A 22,099-nucleotide genomic window follows, 5' to 3' on the forward strand; every position below is an offset into this window, starting at 1 on the left:
TTACCGCCTGGTGAATAAAACATCAACCCTCCCCGACTTCCCTTTGTGCCAAGCTGGAGCTTGCGGCGGTTGAGGAGCGGATGCGTGAACCGGCGGAGGAACAGGACCGACGGCTTCCCCGCCGCTTCGGGGTCACCCGTCAGCCCGCAAAACCCCTCAGCGGGCGGGATTTTCTCCTTTCCGTGGCGCTGGCCTCTTGCCGGCGGGCCTGCCCCTCACCGTGGGTTCGCACGGCGAGCGGGCGGGGCGGCGTAGGGGCTTTCTGTCAGGTCTGAGGGGGCGGCGGGGACCCTTTGCCGACCCCCGGGAGCTGGTGGCTTCCTCAGCCAGGGGTGAGAGCTGCCGCCACGCCGGAGCACCCGCCTCCGGCCTGCTCGGTGCCGCCCGTCACCTCAGACGGGACGGCCGGGCCCGCGGCTCGGAGGGAGAGCCGGTGCGCTCCCTTCCCGTTCCCATTGGCCTACACGACTGTCCGTGAAAAATCTCCTCTTTCTCACTGGACAGCCTGAGAGAGTACCCGCCTAATCAGGGCGGGCCCTGCCCTTCCGTCTCCCACCCAGCCGCTCGAGCCTTCTTATCCGATTGGCCCTTAGAGTTGTTTGTCACGAGCTCAGCTCTCCTATTGGGTAGAAAGCACCGGCCACGTCGCGAGGGCTCTGTTGTGTGTGTATATATAGAAAACAGGTCGAGCTGGCAGTGGTTCTCCTATTGGCTTCGCGCGCTTCGAGGGGGCGTGGCCCTCCCTCATGAATAACAACCACCCCTCCCGCCGTCGTCATGGCTACAGGCTAATCGCCCCCCTTTCTCCTCCGGTGATTGGCTGGCACCGCCTTGGCGGGCGGGAGGCGTGGCCGCCGCACCTCCCCGGGGCGGAGGGGCGGGCGCGGGGAGGGGAGGGGGTGGGGGAAGGAGGGCCGGGGCAGGGAAGATGGCGGCGGCGGAACGGAGCCGATCCCCTATGGCGGGGTCCCCGGTGCCTGCCTGTATGTTCGCCCCGGAGCCCGGTTCCCCGGGCGGGAGACCTCGCGTAGCGGCGGCCGCCTGTCCCCTCCGCGCCGCCTTCGACGCCGAAGATGGCGAGGCGCTCAACGGCGAGCCCGAGATCGACCTCACCAGTAAGGTAGGCCCGACCCGGCGAGGTGAGGGGAATGGGGGTGTGGGGGTCGGGTGGCGGCGAGCGCCATCACCCCGCCGGGCCCCGCTCTGTCCTCTCTCTGGCAGCCGCCTTGCCCGTGGGGCTGCTCCCCCCCCACCCCGGCCCGGCCGCAGCGGGACCAGCCCCTTTCCTCACCACTCCCCCTCACCTCAGGGGCCGCCTTGCCTCACCGGGCTGGGGGTGTCACCTCAGGGGCTTCCCCGAGGGGGAACCAACATCACCCGGCCGGGCGACAGAGCCCGCCGTGCCGTGGGGAGGCGGCCGGGAGAAGGACGGTATTAAAGTTGAGGTACAAAGAGCTGAGAGCGAGAAGTGCCCTGGCCGGGGAAGGAGGGTGCTGACAGGCTTGTCCTCCCTGCTCCTTCCCCTCCTCGGCTCCCTGGGGAAGCACCTGCAACGGGTGTTGGATCCTCTCAGCAAGCGCAGGGAGGGTTTGAAGCTGACAGCTGCTTTAACGTCTCGCTAACGTTTTTCCTCTGCGATGGTTCTCTGTAGTTATCTCTGCTGCCAGTCATACAAGTTCCTGGGGCTTTCTTCACAATCTTAAAAGCAGGTCAGAGCTCGTAACTTTTGAGTACAAGGGCTCGGCGACAAGGGTGCCTTGCTCTTGCAAACCGGGTTAAGTCAACACAAAAAGGTAAAGGTTTGTTCACCTTGTGCAGTTCCTTTCTAGGATCCAAGTGACAAAACTGTGGTGGTCTTATTTCTGCCAGAATCCGTTCTCATTTCCGTCTTGCAGGAAGGTACAGTGTAGTAATACGTGCATGCCAGAGCCCGCCACAGACTGCATTAGCTGCCTTTCCGCACCATCTTCTATTTTTTCCCAATTGGCTGATCTCTTTAACCATATAACTTTTGCTGCCAAAGGTTTGATGTATTGTGATGCCATCTCCTGCTCTAAAGTCTCCTGATTACTTGGTTCTGTCCACTTGTAATTATGTGATCCAGAAGTCAGCATAGCTGGTGTTTCCTTCCTGTTCTTCTGCCATCCCTCCTCTTCACACTTCCAGCTGGAGTTGTTCCAAAGTCCTGGATTTTCTTGCCCTCTGTGGAGAAACGGAGAGAGAGGAAATGTGGTGTGTGGATGTGGAAATGTTTGTTTTTGAGGGGATAACCAGATATTTTACAATGTGGTACTGTATTAAGATGTCTTATAAGAAAGTAAAGAACAGAAATCAAACCTGCAGTATTTATTGAGCCACCTGTTCGTGCCTTAATGAGCTGGACAAGATTTTGATACAGGATGCCAATATTGATCTGTGCTTTATCTTGGACGTGGCTGGTGTGGAAGAGGGCCCAGGAGGACACCAAGGCCTGCGTCACCGATTCTTGACAGCCAGGAACCTGACCAAAAACTCTGACAAAGAGAGAGGAATGCTTTTCTCCCACAACCTCCATTTGTGTTGTCAGCCTGTCTTCCATTCCTAGAAATCTGCAGGCACTATGGAGGTGATAGGTAAGCATTTTTTTGACCTTTATTACAAGTTACTTTTCCATAATACAGCAGTGTACACCTGCTGTCTTTTCCCTAGACCTTTCATTCATCCCCATCTTGGATGAGAGCTAAGACTGTGATCTCTGCCCCATCTCTCCAAGTTAGTCTCCCGCTGTGTGCTCAAAACAGCAGTCCTATATGGTGAGAATGCAGTAGCTAATGTGTCCCCCCTCCCCGGTCCTATCCCCCCATCTTGTCTATCTTCCCAGTTGAATTGCTGCCCTCCAGTTCCGGCCTAAAATGGTGATTCCCACTGCAGTCAGTTTGTTTGCTAGTTGCTACTTCTGTCCTGGTCTGACCAACCCCCTCGCTGTGTTATATGCTGTTCTCCCAGTCCTCCCCCAGTGCGTTCATTGTAAGGTGTGCTCTTTTTAGAGAGGAACACTTTGGGATTCGGTTGTCAAGTACACCTTGTCAGCTGGTCAAGCAAACAGTTCCATTCATCAGCACAAATTCGTTATCGTGTCGATCTTAATGGGTGTTTGTTTTCCCTTCAGTACTAACACACTGCAGTAGCAATCATCTTTGAGGTCAAAACCATATCACGCAAGGCTATTAGTGAAACTGATACTTATATTACATCTACATTGATAACAGAACATTAATAGCACTTGAACTGTGTGTGTCCACAGGACATAGAAAGCAAAATATGACATTACAGAAGGTGCCTTTCCCCTGACTTCCCAATGGCTGGTGGTGGCCTTCCAGCCATGCAAAATGTCAGGCTGTGTTATTCCAATAAAGAGCAGCACTACGTACCACATCATAGTATTTGGTTTACCCTTAATCTTTATGGTTTGTCTGCCTCATGGATATGGGATGCTTCTTTTGTAAGGACTGCCCGTAGTAGTGCTGATGTAGCCTGAGCTCAATCTCACTAGTGTCTTGAAATTGCTGTTAATTAATGCAATGGCCTCTTGCTTGCTGTTGGGCAGTGCAGAATGTCACAGTCCAACTTGTCCCCCTGGAGTAAGCTCAGACAGCTATAGCTATTACCCACCTCTGGTGTTTGTTAATCCCAAAACCTATCAGAGGAAAGGTGGGAAAAGCCACCTCTCCCCAGAGATTGGGAAGGGACTTTAGAGATGGCATCTCAAACTTGTGAGATGTATTTCCTTCCGCTGTCGTGAGAATAAAACAATAACTGGTTGTTACTTTTTTGCCCTATAGGAAATCTGAGATTGCTAGACCCACGTGGCTCCTACTGTTAACTGCTCAATGCCTGGCAAAGTGGAAAGAACAAAAGTGAAAATTTTTGACTTTGTGAAAACCTCTGAAAAACACAAATACGTAGTGCAAGCATGGAGGGGATTGCTCAAAGGTGAAAATCAAAAAAAGCAGGGAGGCCGAGATGGAGGGCCTCTCTCCAACCAGGGAGGTAGCAAAGAACAGGCTCCCTCTGTCCAGGGAGCTAGCTAAAGAGATCTTCAAAACAGCAAGTAAAGTCTTGCAGTGACCCAGGAAACTGCCAAACTGGCTGGGGGCTGCGGGCTGCAGAAGCAGCCATTAGAAATACTGAACAGCATTGGAAGGCATGGTCCATGAAAGCTGCTATTTGTTCTACGCATCCTTCTCTTGACATCCCACTATATCATATCAGCTGTAAGCATCGTCGGCCCCAGGGTAGGCTCTGGAGGCAGTCTGCCGCTGGAACACCCTTCAGCAGCACCTTTGCATGGCAGTGAAAGCAGCAGGATGGCGGAACAGTGTTTTGAGCTGATGTGTGTGGGTACCATGCTGTTTGAGCCCCCCAGCCCTCCTGCCTGGCACCACAACGAAAGGCTACAGCGAGCTGCTCAGCTGAAATGCCCCCTGGTACTTTAGGCAACACCCTGCCCGCTCACACTGCTGAAGCATTTGAACTTGTAGAAAAATGAAGCTGGTGATGAGAGTTGAAGAAACTGAAGTTAGTGTGCCTCTGCGCTGGTGGCCCCTGTTATTTTATTGATCTTTTATGTGTGTGACAGCCTATTTAATAGATCTTCCTGAGTCCCTGACCTGTGCTGGTGCACTAGCCTAAACAGTGAGCCTGTCTGCTGTGCTTCCAGGAATTCCTGACAGTGCTTGCTGGGCAAAGCAGGCCCTACACATCAACACACAGCCTTCCATTCCTGTCCCGATCAAGCCTCTGAAGCGTTGCTGATTTCCCTCTAAATACATTTACATCCAGTGGTCTCCTTTAAGAAGAAAACAAAACCAAGAGAACAACTAATAAAGGCAAAACTCAGTCCTTTGTAGCATGAAATAGAAAGACTATGTGGCCTTCCAGATCAGAGTGCTTTGCTACCCTTTGCAGACCATGCCAAGTAGTTAAAAGGCTTAGGTAGGGCATGTGTCTAACAGAGGCGCGTGAAGGTGATTTTTTTGTCTTGTAGCTGTCCGGCCCTTGCAGACACATACATGCTGTGTGTGATCCTTAACGATTGAAGAAAGAGTTGCTTTGGCTGCCTTAAACCTTCTAACCAGCACTTGCTGTCTGTGCTTCAGTTTTCCAGATGCAAGCATTGCGATAGTTTTGAAAGCTGCTTAAGTGTTATCTGTGGGGTTTTGGGTTCCCTTACACTAGATTTCTAGTAAAGGTCTTCATCTACTGTGTAGTAGTAGTAGGTGGTCAAGGTAGTTACTCCTTGAATACACATTGTGTTAGCTGTGCTAGCAAGTCAGGCTGTCTTAGCAGAGAATGTTGGGCAGGCTTGAAGATGTAATCATTGTGAACCGCTGTAAACCATATGTTTTAGGCAAATCTAGCACAGATTTCAGACTGGCCTTAGTGCATAGTGAATGGAAGTACATCTTTCTGGGCATGATTTTGAAACGTGTGTGTAAGGACAGCTAGTGGAAGTATGGATTTCATTGAGTGTTGTAGCATGGCACAGGCCTGCCTACTCATAGGGCTATCGGTAGGTGATAGCCTTTACAACTCTTACTAAAAGTGCCTTTTTAACAGCAATGTGTATCTCAATTGCAACAGCTATTGAGCCACTGTACCAGGATGCTCGGCCACCAACAGATTTGTAACCATGGAGGCAGCCAGAGAGCAGGTAGCCAGTTGGTCCTGAATGGCTGATGAAGGTCTCCTTGGTCTGCCACTGCCACGCCACCATTGTGGCCACTCTGTGCGAGCGTCCACAGCCATACTGTATGAGCGACACAGGTTTTTGCAAGAAATGGTGCTACACTGTTCTGTTCTAAGGAGGATCCTTCCTGAAGCACTGTCTTGTTGTCCTCATTTTCTGCTTTGTTTCTGTCTGCTTTTTCCTTCTCTTGATGCCTCTGCAGGGAAGGGCAAAGGAAGTTGTGGTTGTTGCAATAACTGCAGTCAAAGCTTGTTGGTAACACAGCTGCTTGTTTGTAAAACTGCAGGTCTCCACTGGTGAAACATTCAAATATACTCGTACAAACTGCTTTGTATGTCTGTGTCTCAGCACTGTAGCATGAAGTACCTAAAGTTTTGTTAGGCGTTTGAAAATAATGCTTATTCGTGTTCTCTCCTTCCCCTCTGCCCCCTCAGAAAATAAAAGGGGAGATCAAGTGTCTGGAAGACTTACGAGATGCTCTAGGTTTTGGTGACTAGGTGTGCTCTGCAGTGAGGTCTGGCTGGCTTCCTCTGGCTGTTCCGTCATGCTCTGGAGGAGCAGCAGCACTCTGTGCAGCGGAGACTGTGGAGTACCCCGCTAAGGAATTTCTTTGGAGAAAATACCTCCTCCCCTTTCTGTTTTCCTTGCATGGAAACATGTATTACACAGAAGTAGAAGTGGGATGTTCACTTAAATGTGGCTTTTAAACATTGGTTACTTCAAAATGATATGCTTGGTATTCTTACTTTCTTTGAAGTATATCTTCCAACATAAATGAACTCTGAGCTCAGACAAATAACCTTCCACAGTGTCACAAGGAAATAGCTGTCAGCAAAGCTGGTTTTAAAAAAACAACAGCAAAAACAAACCACCAGAAAGCGGTCCTTGAAAAAGAGCCCTTCTCTTTCAATAAAGCACACGGATTGATTGTCATTATAACTGAAGGTGGTTTTGATACGGTTTGCTTGACATCTGCAAATGGATATTTAATCTTTTTTCCAGCTGGTGATGGTGAGTCCAACTTCAGAGCAGTATGACAGTTTGCTCCGGCAGATGTCAGAGAGAATTGATGAGGGATGTGGGGAGACCATCTATGTCATTGGTCAAGGATCAGGTGAGTATAGCTTCCTCAGGAAAACAACAAAAACCATTAAAATTATAAGAAAACCCTAGTTCGTCTAACCAGACTGCTGCTGAAGCTAGTACTTTTGTCTCCAGAATAACTTGGAAACCTCCATAAAGTATAGCAGAACACGTGGGACAGATTCTTTTGTTTTATTCGTGCCAGCAACTGTCTTACGTAGTGGAGCTAAACATACTTTTTTTGTACAAAATCATACAAGTCTTTTTTGGAAATAAAGCATAAGTTGTCTGGGCACACCGGGAAAAGACAAAGGATCTGAAATGATAGTAACAGTTTTAGTACAGACATCCTCAGTGTCTGATGGAGGTCTTGTTCTGTCTGGTTTTGTTCACTTCTCCCTTGTAAATAACAATATTTTTACCCCGCAGGAATGTATTGGAGATACTTCAGATAACCAAAATGTATGCTGCTGCCTTTCTTTGTTAGTGTGTGGTGTGTGTCTGTACTACGGAGAGAAAGGTTTTCCTTTTCTCAGCGTGAGGCCTTTACTGTCACATTAACTCGGGTGTGACTGCAGTCAGTTGCCTTTGCAGATTTTAGCAGTTAGCGTGGATTACCTTTTTGTTCTTTTTCACAATTTGAATATTTGCATCTGACTCTGGTAAAATAATATTGAACATGGCCTTGCTTTGAAAGTGAAATTTCTTTTCTGAATGCAAAATATTGTCTATGGCTATCATAAGGCTAAAGGCATGTTTCAGATATGTTAGATATCTGCTGGATATCAAGTTGTTATGATCAGACATTCTACTAGTTACTGTGTTTGGGGAAGAATACAGAACCCTGGTCATCAGTGCCAGGGTTGGCTGAGATAATGGAGGGAGAGACTAGCGTTACCTCAGAACTGTCTCCTTTTTGGGTTTTCTTGGTGTCTTGCAAAGCAGCCAACATAGAAGAGAAGCCAGGATTAGATGGCCAGTGGTCATGCAGCCAATATCATGGGGATAATGCTCTCGCTTCCAAGCGAGCTTCCCACATGTAGTCTGAATCCTTGGTGTTTGGGATAACTGCATCTGCTGCAGAGATCTGACTAGTCAGGCTAGTAACTACTTTCTCTTCTAGGATACATTGTGAGGGTGTTAACTGGTGGTTGTTGCAATGATGTACTTAGAAGTAGGCATTTGTTTCTTAAAATATGAGCTAAAACTTCTGACTTCATTTTGGGTTGCTGCATAGTCAAGGAAGGTGGGGATCTTTTCTGTAAATTGGAAACTATAGTCAACAGAAAAAAAATCTTGATATCCCTGCCACCGTTGCTCCTTCTCATTCATTTTGAGTGTCTATGTTCAGTCATCATGGATACCCAACTCGGATGGCTGAGAAGCGAGTGAAGACTGCCAGGAAGCTCACTGCTTCATCTGTAGTGACCCTTCCCTTTCTCCCTTGGCTCTTACCCTCTCCTGTCTCCCTACTTCTCATTCCCCTTCTATGACCCAAGACCCCAGATGTGGTGCTTTTTGTTTTCCTCACCAGCTTCTCAGCCAGCTTATGAGCTAGGCTGGAAATCACCCAGCAATTCTACTTGTGTAGAGCTGTGCAGTAAGTTAAAATCCTGATTAGTTCATGCAAATTGCAGTTACTGCTTACCAGCTGATGAGTCAGCCATGCGTATGAATACGGACACAGCAATAGCTTTGGTCATCCAGGTGCTCTGTGGCTCTCCACCTTTGTTTGTTGTTTTTAATTTTTTTTTAATCCATAGAGGAGATTCTGGCCTGAAATCTGCAGCTTCTCAGCACCTGGGTTAAGAGAGAAGCTGAGAGCTCTGGTGGCCTTCAAACTGTCTAGATAGTTGCCACTGGCTTGCTCTGACTGTCAGCTCTTTCCTTGGGTGGGCTGTTCAGAGGCAGCAGTGCCTCCTTGTTTTTTTCTGGCCTCATGTGCTGTCAGCATTTCTTTCAAGTGCCAGGACGAAGGCAGTGAGACATGCCAAAAACATTGTTTTAACTGGAGTATGTGGGAGCTAAAGAAATTGCTGTGCAGGCCAGACTTGCAGAAAATGTGCACTTGGGATGTGGCTTTATAAAATAAGCTGACTGTTTAAATTGGTCCCACATTCACTGGTTGATTGTGGTGATATTTCAGTCCAAGCTTTCCTTTTGTTAATGCTTCTCCCTTTATTGCAATGCGAGAGGAGATGTTGTATCAGACTGAAGTATATTGCGTGCAAAGTACCTTCAGCATGTGAAGTAAAGGAATTAGGCAGAAATGTGTCTTTCTTGCTTATCCCTAAGTATTTGCTTGTAGAAATTGTGAAGAAAACTCCTCTAGATGAAAGATGGTGCTAGATGAAAGATGATGCTTTTCTAGTATCTTTTAAGACTTAGAGCGAAGACCGTCCTTTCTTAGTGTGGGCAAAGGGTGCTTATTCTGTTTACGTGTCTGACATCTCCAGTCCACATATAAATCCCGATCGGTGTGAAAGTCCCAGGCAGAATGACATTGCTGCTGGCTGTTGCAAGGTGGTGCTCACCGACTGTCCTTTGTCTCCTCAACGTCACACTAGATGGGACTGAATACGGTCTGAGCGAGGCAGACATGGAAGCATCCTATGCCACGTTGAAGAGCATGGCAGAGCAGATCGAGGCAGATGTGATCCTCCTGCGGGAGCACCAGGAGGCAGGGGGCAAGGTGCGCGACTACCTCGTTCGGAAACGTGTGGGTGACAACGACTTCCTGGAGGTCAGGTGAGGAGCCGGGTGGAGACAGGGTTAGTCAGCAGCCCAGCTGCATTTTTACCCTGTGAGCAGGCCGTGATGCTTAGCCAGCAACGCTGATTCGAGTCTGGGTGTTGTAGCTATGCAACAAAGAGAATCGAGCTTGACCACTCCTTGCTAATGAAATCGCCTTTTTGTTGTTGTTGCTGTCTCTTTTGTGAGCAAACTGTTTGTGGAGATTTGCCTGTGTTTAGCTGAGGGATGTTGCTGTCTAGGTGACAGCTTTGCAGTTTGGGGATCTTTTGTGGGCTGGAATCCCAGTAGGGAGTCACATGTGTACGTGTGTCTGTATGTGTGTGCATATACTGCTGGAATACAATACTTTTGACTAAGGGTTCGATTCTATTCCAAGACTGTGATGATCCAAGTCACCTTTTAATGGACATATAATAGCTTGTGTAATATGACTTGAGAGTCTGCCCAAACCTGGATGGAATGGATTTCCAACGTTTGCCAACAGCTATAGTAGCCACCTTTATCAGACACAAGGAAGAAGATTGCTCTAGGAGAGTGTTTTCCCCTAAAACATTTCATTGTTGTTTGAGCTTTTCCTTTTCTGGGAACAGTAATTTAAATTTCTGTGCTCTCCCTAGAACTTTGTGCTCTTGGAAGATGAGGAATGTGAGAAAGGCAGAGGTATTCTAGACCAAGTTGGGATTTAGTCTTTCTTTTGAATTGCCACAGTGTGTATGTTAGATTGCAGAGACTAGAGGTTGGAAGAGAGACACTCTGTATGGCATCAAGCCATGTGGGGTTCAGCTGATGGTGTTCTGGACACCAGTGACATGTTTCCACAGTCTTCCACATCCCAGTCCCCAGAGTGTGGGATCTCTGCTGTTAACTAATAGCTGTGAATCTCTGCTCTGCTTGTGAAGGTCTAACATTTTTTGAATCTCTGTTTGAAGGTTAGGGAGAAAAAGCTAGTTATTAGCAGGAGCAGTGGTGTTTGGGTTTTTTTTGATTGCTTGTTTGTTTCTTCAGGTATCAAATTTTACCAGGTTCCTTTTTCCTTTCCTCTCCAGGGTAGCAGTGGTTGGCAATGTGGATGCAGGAAAGAGCACATTGCTAGGTGTCTTGACACATGGCGAACTAGACAATGGCCGAGGCTTTGCTCGGCAAAAGCTCTTCCGCCATAAGCATGAGATCGAGTCAGGCCGCACCAGCAGCGTGGGCAATGACATTTTGGGCTTCGACAGTGAGGGCAACGTGGTGAACAAGCCCGACAGCCACGGTGGCAGCTTGGAATGGACAAAGATCTGTGAGAAATCCACCAAGGTCATTACTTTCATTGACCTGGCTGGTCATGAAAAGTACCTGAAAACCACCGTCTTTGGCATGACTGGCCATTTACCTGACTTCTGCATGCTTATGGTAGGTAGCAAGAAAGATGTACAGTACCAGTAGGAGCGGGGCTGCTCACAGCTGTAACAGTCTCAACTTCCTTCTTATTGCAAAGTCCCTGTGGGGTTGTGGAGGGAGGCAGCATCTCCCAGAGGTGGAGAGCAGCAGCCACTGTGCATGTCTAGCCAGGGCTCTGAGGCAAGTGCCCCAGGACTGTCAGTCTCAGACAGGCCCAAGATGTATGGTTCTTGAAAAGTGAAAGACTTCTAAACTCCAGAACACCTTGCTAAATCAATGAGTCCTTAGCCAGTGTCCAACAGCATTTGAAATGAGCTGGGTCTGCTCATACAGTCTCAAAGATGGGTCTACAACCTAATCGCAGCCTACTGCACGTCTGACACGAGACCCTCTCTGTAACCCAGCTCGCTGCAGGAGGAGTGTTTCCATCACCTTATCTTGTATCCCTGGTGTAGGTTGGCAGTAACGCTGGGATTGTTGGAATGACCAAGGAGCACTTGGGCCTGGCGCTTGCACTTAACGTTCCCGTCTTCGTTGTGGTGACCAAGATCGACATGTGCCCTGCCAACATCCTGCAAGGTGAGTCCTACGAGCTCTCTCCAGAGCTGTTTATTACCTCCGTATGTGCTGTTGTCCTCTGCTTTGGTTGAGGAATTACTGCTGCAGGAAAGCTGCTTTATCTGGTTTTGACTGTATCTTAAACACCTTCCAGAAGTGTATCCTTTTCCCCTGCCCATTTTGCAGGCAGTTCACTCGTAGTCACCATTTCAAAATTACTCAAGTTGGGGGACTCAGCTGGGCAACCCAAAAGTGTTCGCTGCAGGGTTTTGCTTAATTGAGTTCTAAGGGGAAAAGCATACAGTTGGGGTTGTGGCTTTGCTTTCTCTCTGGGTGTTTAAACCTGGAGGGAAGGTCTGGAAGTTCTCTTGAAAGCTGCTTTCCTCCTTGCCCACAGTTTGAGTGTGATCTTAAGCTGTGATCAAACTTGTTTTCTGGCAGCCGCTAGGTGAAGGGGCAGCTGCTTTTTACATCCTGCTCACCTGGGCGCTTCTCAGGTATGCTGGCATAACTACAGCAGCTCCTTCCTCTGTCTGAACAACCAACCAAAGCTTAATAAATCGTGGTTCAAAGCAGCTGCATATGTGGGCTATGGTAGCAGGACTGGGCTAGACACAAGTGGGGATAGCAGTAAGCAGAAGGGGCTACTGGATTTTTTGCTCAGCAGCAGTTAAAGCAGCACCTCTAACCCCAGCAGTGTCCCTTTAACCTATGCTTGACGTTTTTTCAGGCTGTGACTAACTCTCACCTTTAAAATCCCCTTGATGCGTTTCTCACACCTTCAGGAACATGATGTGATGAATTGGAGCAATGGTTTTTTTGATAATCAGCCCTAAGAATTGGGAAAGTGAATGCTCCCAGTACTGTCTGCGGTTAGTTCATTATTGTAAAAATCCTAAATATGTTTCAGGTAAACGGACACATAGGATCAGAAGATAATCTAAATGTCTCTATAATAGATGTTTGACAAATAAATGTAAGGCCCGACCGTAAGATAATAACTGGGAAGGAAGGAGAACGTTTGGCTCGGGGTGAGGAGAGAAGAGCTGCTCTTGGGAGAAGCCACTCCTGTGTCATGTTCTGTTTAAATTAAATAGACACAAGATTTGGCTCAAGTGTGTCTGTGAAGAGCAGATGGCATGATTAGATGTTTGTGTTTCTGTATGCAAAACATTACTTTCCTGTAGGCAATCATTTGTTCACAAAAACCATCTAATTGGATGACAATTGTAGCATATAAATGATTTGCTCTTTTAATCCCCTACTAGCCCTTTTTCTCCCTTCATTTATTGTAAGGCTTTTTGCAGGAGGCTGATGCTAGTGCATCAGGTAATGCCCCTGCTGTCTGATAGGTATGAAGCTTAGAAATTAAATTGAAAAGAGGCAAAAGATCAAAGTTGGGAGCCATGAGATTTGTCCCAAAATACTTATTTCTGGATCCGGTCCACCTACACTGTCCTACTCTGTGATGGTGCTCTTTACCTCTTTCATGCTTCTCTAACCTTCTAGGGCAGGTTGATTGCCAGGGAAAGTGTGTTGAGGATTGTTTGGTCAAAATTGATTTCTAATTCACGCGTTCTCAGATATTTCAATTCCTGAGTGCTGCTAGTTTTCATTGAATTCAATATGAAAAATCCTTTACAGGAAGAGGATACCTTGTATACTGCTTAATACCTTGTAACTGCTTAAAGCTACTTAATAGACAGCTATAAAATGTCTACTTCACAGCATTGCACTTGTAGATGCAAACATGTGAGTGTTCATGTATGGTGTCGCTTGGCAGCAGGCTAGCTGGCATGAAATGGAAGATGGAATGGCTCCTAAGTCCCACCTGGGCTGCAGCAAACTCAGTCTCACTCACACACCTTTAGCCATCTTCTCCTGTCTATTTATGGCAAGAGTGCCAGTATCCCTTTGGGGAGAGACCCCACAAAAGCGATTTGTAAAGACGGGAGATGCTGCCCTAACAATATTCATTTCACCCTTTAAGAAACCCTGAAGCTGTTACAGCGACTGCTGAAGTCCCCAGGGTGCAGGAAGATTCCCGTGCTGGTTCAGAGCAAGGATGATGTCATTGTAACAGCCTCCAACTTCAGCTCAGAGAGGTAACGGGAGTAGAGGAGAGTCGTTTCTCTTTCGATCCTATTTGGAGACTGGGTGAGAAGATTCAGAAAGAGAGTCCCATTGTCTAGATGTGTGAAGGTTGCATCTGCCATGTGGTGTGTTGCTTTCATAAGAATGTGTTGATTCGGAGATTGACCTGCTTGTATTCCCCTCTCTGAGACAGAAATGAGAGGCTGCTTCTGGGCAGTCTGCAGAAGATGGCAGGGTATTTGGCTTCCTTCAGTCCTGGAACCTTACTTACACCTACCTATTCCTGAATGTCATTAGAAGGCAGAGGCAATGTTGCAGGTTTTCAAACATGGGGTGTTGTGCATCTGACTGCTTGCCAGGCTCTCCCTTCCTAGCACTGTGTATTGAATTCAGTCCCAAGATTTTGGCTGTCTCCCCACATGTGGAATTCCAGGCAGGGAGGTGAACTAACTCCATTTTTATCAATTTTCCATTACAGGATGTGCCCAATTTTCCAGATTTCAAACGTCACTGGGGAGAACCTAGATTTGCTGAAGATGTTTCTTAATCTCTTGTCTCCACGGACCAGTTACAGGGAAGAAGAGCCGGCAGAATTCCAGATAGATGACACTTATTCTGTCCCGGTAAGGGGCCTGGTATTTGGAAGAATTGTCTGCTCCTTCTTTCAGGTTGATGAGGCATCTTCCCTAGAGAGGGGAGTTCTAGAGCTCTTCTGCTAGCACGGTCAAGTAACCCCAATTACTGTTTTTTCTTTTTTGGCATAGGGTGTAGGAACAGTTGTGTCTGGGACGACACTGAGAGGTCTAATCAAGCTAAATGACACCCTGCTGCTGGGGCCAGATCCCCTTGGCAACTTCCTACCTATTGCTGTCAAGTCCATCCACCGCAAGAGAATGCCCGTCAAAGAAGTGCGGGGAGGCCAGACTGCCTCCTTTGCTTTGAAAAAGGTGAGATGATCTGCTCTGGACTCCCAGAACAGGAACCACCCTCCTAATTTTAGTGTGGGAGTTCAGCTGCTATCAGACTGCTGCTGCAAACCTCAGCTGCCTCACTTCACAGTGCATTAAAATCCCATAGAACCTCTGTAGGTCCTACGTCCCGGTTGCTCCGCCTGACAGCTGCCAGGTAATAGCAGTGGGACCCAAGGTAATGAGGAATAGTGTTGGAGGTGCGTAACAAAGCGGAGGCATTGCAAGAAGAGTCTCCTCTTGTGCCGCAACTGCATGGGTGGCCTAGGCAGGGTATTTACTCTATTCCTCTCAACTTGTAGGACTAGCTGCATGATTTGTGGTTTAAAAATTAGCAAAATTTGATGCGATTCCTCTGGTGAAAGGTCCATAGAAGCTGCACTGATTTTAAGGGGATATAGTTTAAGCTATACGAAACTTCATGTGTTCAGTCTTACCATTTTGTGTTAACAGATATCATGCTTTTCAAGAGATCATCTGCTTGTGTAATGTGCAACCAGGATATATGTTTTGCTTTTAAAGGATGAGTTAAAACTTATGTGTCAGTGTCCAGCATTCCCAGCACTATAACTAAGGCGTCCTTAGAAACTTCAGCTGAACTTGATTTTTGCAACCTTTGCATAACAGCATTACATACTGCTAAACAGCTCTGGCTTTGCCTTTTGGTGAGCACGAGTTTATATCTATGAAATCCCTTAGGATCCTGCTGGATGCAGTCAGCCATAGAAGCAAATTTCTTCCCTGGAGGATCATGCTAAGGTTTTTTGTGTCTCTGCTTTTCAGATCAAACGTTCTTCCATCCGGAAGGGCATGGTAATGGTGTCACCCCGCCTGAATCCACAAGCATCGTGGGAGTTTGAAGCAGAGATTCTGGTGCTCCATCATCCCACCACCATCAGCCCACGATATCAGGCCATGGGTATGTGTCTCAGTGTTGTCTCATCTTTGTTCCCAGTGGTAACAGTTTATATCAGCTCTTGCCTGAGATCATTTTTCTCCTGATGGCTCTGTCAGCCTGAATATAAGCCATAGTTCCTGGTTTGACCTTTCCCAGCAATGCATTAGAGAGAGGGGAGGGAGCTGACAGAGGGGAGTGGCAAAAGCTGTAGGTAAAAAGGAGATGTGTGACTCCAAGTGTACTTGGAGCCTGCCTGAGCCAGATCTCCATGGTGCAAAGATTCTTCAGCTTCAAATGCTGACCGAGAGCCTCATTTGAGGTCCTGCCCTCCAGCCCAGCTGCTTGGCCTGTAGGATTCTGTTGAGGATGCTTCAAGAAAGTCTCCATTCGAAGGCAACTGTTCTAGGTTGTATGTGTTTTCTTTTTGAGGACTGAACAAGGGCAGCCGTGTGACCTGTATAGTCTTTGGTACACAGTAGATTTTTACATTCCAGACTCGGCGCTGTTAGCTGTAGGGTAGCAAGAGCAGCCTTAGATGTCTGTCTGAAGCTTATTCCACTAATGGCACTGGCTGTTGAAAGCCTTTGTGCATTACATTCACAGTGCATTGTGGCAGCATCCGTCAGACGGCCACAATTCTCAGCATGGACAAGGACTGCCTGCGGACGGGGGACAAAGCCACAGTGCACTTTCGCTTCATCAAAACCCCGGAATATTTGCATATAGACCAGCGTCTGGTCTTCCGTGAAGGACGCACCAAAGCTGTGGGTACCATCACTAAGGTAAAGGCTGAAGAGTCCGACTTTTTTTGCCCATTGGCTACTTTTGGTGCTGAGAAGCCAGCAGGAGAATCTGGATAGCTCTGGAAAATTGAGGAAAAAGGCTATCTTTCAATCACAAATGTCAGCTCTGGCATGGGTTGCAGATGACCAATGTTTTTTGTCGTGTGGTGGGTCTTTAGCTGGTGTGAATGAGGGAGTGTGAAGGTGGGGGATGAGCCAGACGCCTCTGGTTCTTACAGTTTGGTCTTTTTCTGACAGCTTCTAGTTGGTCTCTTCGAGTCATATTGAGGAGGGCTAAGTGCCACCTCAGCCGGGTGGCCCTTTCCACCCTGTCAGGGTTCTTGAGGGCAGCTCAGAGGCCTAGATTCTTTGAACAGCTTCTGCTGCATTCTTCCCCTGATGGCTATTGGTATCAATTCTCTCAAAACTTTTTGTTAAAAAGCAGCATTGAGCCTTGCCGTATTGGCCTAGCTGTTTTAATGCTGATTTTGGCCTCTCCCTTTGTAATTTGCAGTTACTCCAGACCACCAATAACTCGCCAATGAACTCCAAGCCACAGCAGATCAAGATGCAGTCAACCAAGAAGGGAGCTGTTACAAAACGAGAGGATGGTGTTCCCCCAGCTGGGATGGCAGCTGGGGGCCCACCAGCTGGGGACGAGGCCCCCTCGACAGCCGCAGCACCACTGACACCTACTGCTCTGCAACCATTGGTAAGTGAGGAAAATATCATGTCTGTCCTAGCTGTTCGCATTCTGTTTTCATCTGTTGGAGGAAGGGCACTCTAAAGCACGAGCATTCTCCCCTCATACCCTTGAACTCACCTTAGGACTCAACGTGCAACAGAAACAAATAGAAATATAAGTAGTCTCACAGCAGAAATCAAAATTTTCTGATGACTAGATGACTCCTCATGGCTGACCTTTCAGCAGCTAGCAGCTTATCATCCTGGTACAATTCAGGTTGGACCACAGGAAGTGTCTAGTCTAACCTTCTGCTCTAAGTAGGATTAGCTGTGAGGTCAGACCAGGTTGCTCAGGGTTTTATCCAGTCATGTCTTGAAAACCTCCAAGGAGGAAGACTGCACAACCTCCCTTGGCAATCTGTTTTGCTACTTGACTGCGCTCACGGTGAAGAAGCATCTCCATATACCCGGTAGCTGAACCAGTGAAACATCTAACAACCAGTCACAGAATGGATCTCTGCTGTCTGAATGAGAGGTGGAACATCCCTACTCTAGAGAAATCACAACCTAAGCAGTAGTATCAGACACAGGTCGTCTGCCCTGTCAGGGAGGGAGGATGGAGACGTCCAAGGGGGAGAAAGGCTTATCTTTCTAGAGAAATTTATCCAGGTTGTTTTGTTGGTTAGGACTTCTCAGCTCAGCTTGTCTAAGAAAGGATACCTAGCCTTTCTGGTCTGAAAGGAGTGGAAACTCAATTCTAACTGCAGGCTTTGGGAGCTATTTATCAGCTTTATCACTGATAGGAGAAAGGTCTTCTCCTTTTGGTGTATTTATCTAGTAAGTGAAAGGTTCAGGAACTGACTCTGTCAAGAGACCTAGTCAGTGTTCCCCCTTTTAATTTTAGCTGTCATCTTAGTTGCCATTGGTCAAATCTCACCCTCTTGAGCCAGGCTGGCTGCTGAAGGAGGGCCCTCTGGCAGGGGTTCTCTCCCTTTGCATATCCTGTGGCTTCTTACTGATCCCCCATCTCCTCCTTGTCTTGTTATAGTGTCACTGTGGTTGTGAGTAGGGGTCCCATCTTGCTTTTTGTTTCGTCCCTCCCCCTGAGACTCTGTGTTGCGTTTGTTCTTGCTTACCTCTGCCTCTTTCTCCTTGCTGCTTCCCCTCAGCCTGCACTGGATGAAGAGCCCCACATCCGCGAGGGCAATAAGGTATTTGGCTGCTTTAAAAGAGAACGGTGGGCTTGTTGGCCTGAGGCTGGGAACAGAGTCAGGTTAGCAAGAGAGCCCTGGCAGGGTGGCGGGGGGTTCTCCTTCCATTCTGCAGAAAGCCAAGGGAGCCTGAGGCTTTGATTTCTCAGGTACTGAGCCCCATGGCACCTGCTGAGTTTCATGGGAGTGAAGCGTTCAGAAAATTGGGAAAGCAGGTCCTCCCCAGCTTTGAAGGGCTGAACTTCATGGTGTATCTGTCTCTCCTCCTTTCTTCATGGTCTGCTTGTCTGCCTTATCTCCTTCCTGCAGTGGTAGGAAGCTGATCAGTCACAACTGCCCTCCTTCTGTCTGGATGTGTGTGTAATCCATCTGAACTCCTGCTGTGTTGATATTCTGATTCAGAGGTCACTGCGCACTGAAGTGTATCATCTTGTTTTTCAGTCAAAAGTCGGAGGAGGAGGCCGGCGACGTGGGGGTCAGCGCCATAAAGTGAAGTCTCAGGGAGCCTGTGTGACTCCTGCCAGTGGCTGCTGAATTTTACACCTCCTCCCTCTGAGGAATTCCTCCCCTTCCCTTCATTTCTTATCCAAAAGATCCAGAGCAGCTGAAACCAAAACCCATCCCAGCTGATTGGCTGCAGAAGAATCGTCCCTCCTCCCTGAAGGAAGCGATGGAGAGGAGCATAATTTATAAGCTAATGAAGGTGATGACACACACAGAACTGAGTAACTGACACCTTCCTCCTCCCCCTATTGACACATTTTTGTACATCATGGGCTTAGTTTTTATTCTTATTAGTTTTTATTATATTTTGTGTGCATGAAGATGAGAGGAGAGTCTGGATAGAACTGCAAAGAGCCAGTTAGCTGCCTCCCTCCTCCCTCACCCCATTCTGTCCACAGGACTTGCTGCTCTCCTCCTATTTGCTGTCTCAGATCCAGGGGTTATCAAACGCCTGTAATTTCAGACTTGCAAATGTTAAAACACGTTGCTTAGGATGGCTCCATAGGGCATTGTTTCCTCACCACTGTGGCCCCATGCCAAATAATGTTTCTGGATTCCCTCCATCTTAAACTATTTCTAAGTGGGTTTAATTTAATGTTCTAGTGACTGAAGTTTGAAGGAGTGGTAAGAAAGTTCATTAGTTGGAGATCTAAAAGGGAAACAAATTGGAAAGCAGTTCTTGATGTTAAGTTGAGGAATCCTATACTAAATATCCTTCTCAAATACAATGATGATAGCACTTAAGATTTTAGTTAGAGACAGAATTAAATGGGCAGTCATTTGCCCATCCTGTTCCCCTTCCCATCGTGCTGCTTTTCCTTTTTTTTGTTCAGCGCACATTGGAGCAAATCTATCCTGCCTCTCAAGGCTGCGGCAACTCAGTTGACAGTATTAAGAATATAGTGCAGGAACACTTGGTCTGTCCCTTGAGCCAGAGAAAGCCTTCTCACCTCAACGGACAGAGATCAGAGGTGGTGATACACCTTTGGAACAGAGACACCAGGCAAACATGACCTCCCCTTGATTTTGTTTACTCCAAGATTTCCCAAATCTTTTCTGGAACTCACTGGCCAAACTTTGCCATGGCAGAGGTAGGATTTGTCTTCTCCCCTCTTGGCCAAAGAGGGCAATGATGGATTGGTACCAAACCTAGCGAAGTGCTTTCAGGTTTGGAAGTACGTGGTAATTTTTCTGACTTTCATTTAATTTTTTTTTAAGGTTGTATTTTTTTTAATGACCAATTCTGGCTTCTCCAGGAAGGCCCTGCAAGGACGGTCTATGAATTAACTTTATTGTTATCATGTTTTTTAACCATGGGTTGTGCAAGCGATCAGTTCCCTGCTTATGTTGATCTCACTTCTAACCCTGCCTCTTTGCTTGGCTCCCATGAGGACAGGAGTTGTTATCCTCGGCCGGTTTGTGGTGAGCTGTGGGAGCGTGGTAGCATTTTGAGAGAGGAGGTGGCATCCTCAGCAAATTGTTGCTCTCCCCAGCAGGTGCGGTCAGCCTCAGTTTTCTGTGAGGGCTTCTTCCTCCGATGAAGGACTTTTATTTTATTTAGAGGGAGACTGAAAAGTTTCTGTCCCTCCTTAGTGGGTTGTTCCTGGTTCTCACTCTGTGGCACCTCTGTGGAGTTCAGTCCAGTTCCCCTTGTGATTTGAGGTAGGCTTTCAAGCTGACTGAGAGACAGTAGGCTCGGGAAAGGGGGGAGCGCGCATCTCCCGACACCGGCACCAGCACTCCAAGAGCATTAAGCAGCATGGGAGAGGCGAGGAATGTGGTTTAGAGATGAGGGTACTTTGCCTTAGAGGCTGCAGTGGCCCGAGCATGGGTGGAAGGGGGAGGTCAGACAGTCCTTTCCAAGCTATGTGCCTAAATACCAGCACTCTCCTGGCGAGGGAGGAACTATAGGCGGCTACAACACTAATAGCACCCGCATTGTGAGGGGGTGTGAAGTGTGGCTAAGCAGGGCACGAGGGCCTGGTTGGTTTGTCTTCTGGCCCTGTAGCAGCATCAAACTGCATCTGATTTCACTGCCCTCTGCTTCTGAGGGGAGCAGAGAGCTCCGGGCGGTTTTCTCTTTCTCCATTCCTTGTGCTCCAAATGAAGGAGACACTGCCGAGACTAGAAGAGGGTTTACTTCAGTTCGTGCAAAAAGGAGGTTGTGTGATCTCTCTTTTGTGACCAGCATTCAAAGATCACTCAGGCTGGTGTGATCTATAAAATAAATTTTAAAAAAGTTTGTTCCAACTTAAAGTATGTCTTGTTGCTTTTTGTCCTTCTGAAAAACCAGCGCTTGCGGCTTTAATGCTGAAAGCCAGACCAAGTGGTTTTTGCCTGGCACCGTGCTCCTTTGCTGGCTACGAGAGGAGGCTGTGTTCGTAGTGACAGCAGGGGAAGGCATGCCATGCCGCAGGAGCGCTGCCGGTGAACCTCTGCACAGCCCCGACAGCTTTTACTCTGCCTAAGATTTAGTGCTTCTCGGTGGTGGAGTGGTGAAATGAGATTGTTTGCATGGTGTGAGCTGTGCTGTGTAAGTATGTATGTGTGTCAAGAGCTGCTACAGCAAATCATTTGGGCCAGCTCTGTCAATTGACAATCAGAGATGCTTTGCTAGAGGATGCTGTTTTAGGCCAGCACTTCCACTGCCTGCATAAGCTTGTGCTCCCTGGGCCCTTGCAGCAATGTGCACCTCACCTCTTTCTGTAAATACAGCAGGACTTTTCAGGGCGTGGAATGGGCCTTCTGCCTCCTCGGCTGATCTTGGAGGGTCACGAAGGCTTTTTCTGCCCTGCACCACCCTTTCCTAACACAGGTAAGTGTTGGGCTGGGAGCTGGTGGTAGCCTGAGCGAAGACCCACCCAGCCCCGCTACTCCTGGTGTATCAGACACTACGGACACCTGCGGGGAGCAGAGATGCTGCTGGAGGTGTGCTCACCCCTCTGCTCCTGTCTGTGCTTGAGCCCTTCGTCCTGAGCATCCAATACTCCACCCCTTCCCATTTGTTGTCCATGTAAGTTTTTTCTGTCGGTCTCCCTCCCCATTCTTCTGTGTCCCTCCCCGCGTTGGGACAGCCATGTGCCCAGCATCCCTCCCCCCCAGGAAAACCAGTGAGGGCAGGTCCAGGGCCAGCAGAGAACAAGCCTTTCCCTAGGGCAGCCACCTGCAAGGAGCTGCACGGGCGCTTCTCACCACAAGCCTGTCTCCAGCCCATCCTGGTTAAGCGGACACCCATATGACCCTCCTCAAGCCAGTCCAATTTCCCTTTTTGAAGCCTTTTTTTAATGCTCTAGGTTTAACTTCCTCAGGGTGAGGACAACTATTTCCTTTCTACTTGCTCTTAACTGCCTGCTGAGTAATTTACAGCCCATGGTAAGGAAAAGAGAGCAACCTGCAGCTACCCTTACTTGTGGTTTGTGTCAGGCTTTGTCTTTGCCGTCCCTGCTGCCCCA

The 22,099-nt window shown here is 48.0% G+C and overlaps 1 protein-coding gene across 7 annotated transcripts; it reads left to right on the forward strand.

Annotated features, from left to right (window-relative positions):
* Nucleotides 1–886: 886 nt before the first annotated feature.
* GTPBP1 (GTP binding protein 1) lies at nt 887–20,903 on the forward strand. Of its 7 annotated transcripts, XM_052788856.1 has the most exons (15): nt 1,025–1,120; nt 2,448–2,612; nt 3,822–3,972; nt 6,731–6,842; nt 9,379–9,559; nt 10,612–10,960; nt 11,404–11,527; nt 13,497–13,611; nt 14,079–14,223; nt 14,365–14,547; nt 15,352–15,487; nt 16,070–16,248; nt 16,763–16,960; nt 18,102–18,143; nt 18,585–20,903. In XM_052788856.1, exons 4-15 carry the CDS (start codon nt 6,737–6,739, stop codon nt 18,675–18,677), a joined length of 1,851 nt encoding a protein of 616 aa, XP_052644816.1. In that variant the 5' UTR covers nt 1,025–1,120; nt 2,448–2,612; nt 3,822–3,972; nt 6,731–6,736; the 3' UTR covers nt 18,678–20,903. The 7 variants fall into 7 exon arrangements, with proteins under 7 accessions (XP_052644810.1, XP_052644811.1, XP_052644816.1 ...); XM_052788855.1 differs by lacking the exon at nt 1,025–1,120 and having other exon boundaries at nt 2,435–2,612; XM_052788850.1 differs by lacking the exons at nt 2,448–2,612; nt 3,822–3,972 and having other exon boundaries at nt 887–1,120.
* Nucleotides 20,904–22,099: the final 1,196 nt, after the last annotated feature.

This window comes from Harpia harpyja, chromosome 6 (assembly GCF_026419915.1).
Source record: "Harpia harpyja isolate bHarHar1 chromosome 6, bHarHar1 primary haplotype, whole genome shotgun sequence".
NCBI classification, from domain to species: Eukaryota; Metazoa; Chordata; class Aves; order Accipitriformes; family Accipitridae; genus Harpia; species Harpia harpyja.

Bases quoted from the DNA above. Each gene is read 5' to 3' on its own strand.
- GTPBP1 (XM_052788850.1), top strand. From the start codon at position 929: ATGGCGGCGGCGGAACGGAGCCGATCCCCTATGGCGGGGTCCCCGGTG. The intron at 16,249-16,762 runs GTAAAGGCTGAA...TGTAATTTGCAG, and splicing joins CTGTGGGTACCATCACTAAG to TTACTCCAGACCACCAATAA. The intron at 16,961-18,101 runs GTAAGTGAGGAA...GCTTCCCCTCAG, and splicing joins CTACTGCTCTGCAACCATTG to CCTGCACTGGATGAAGAGCC.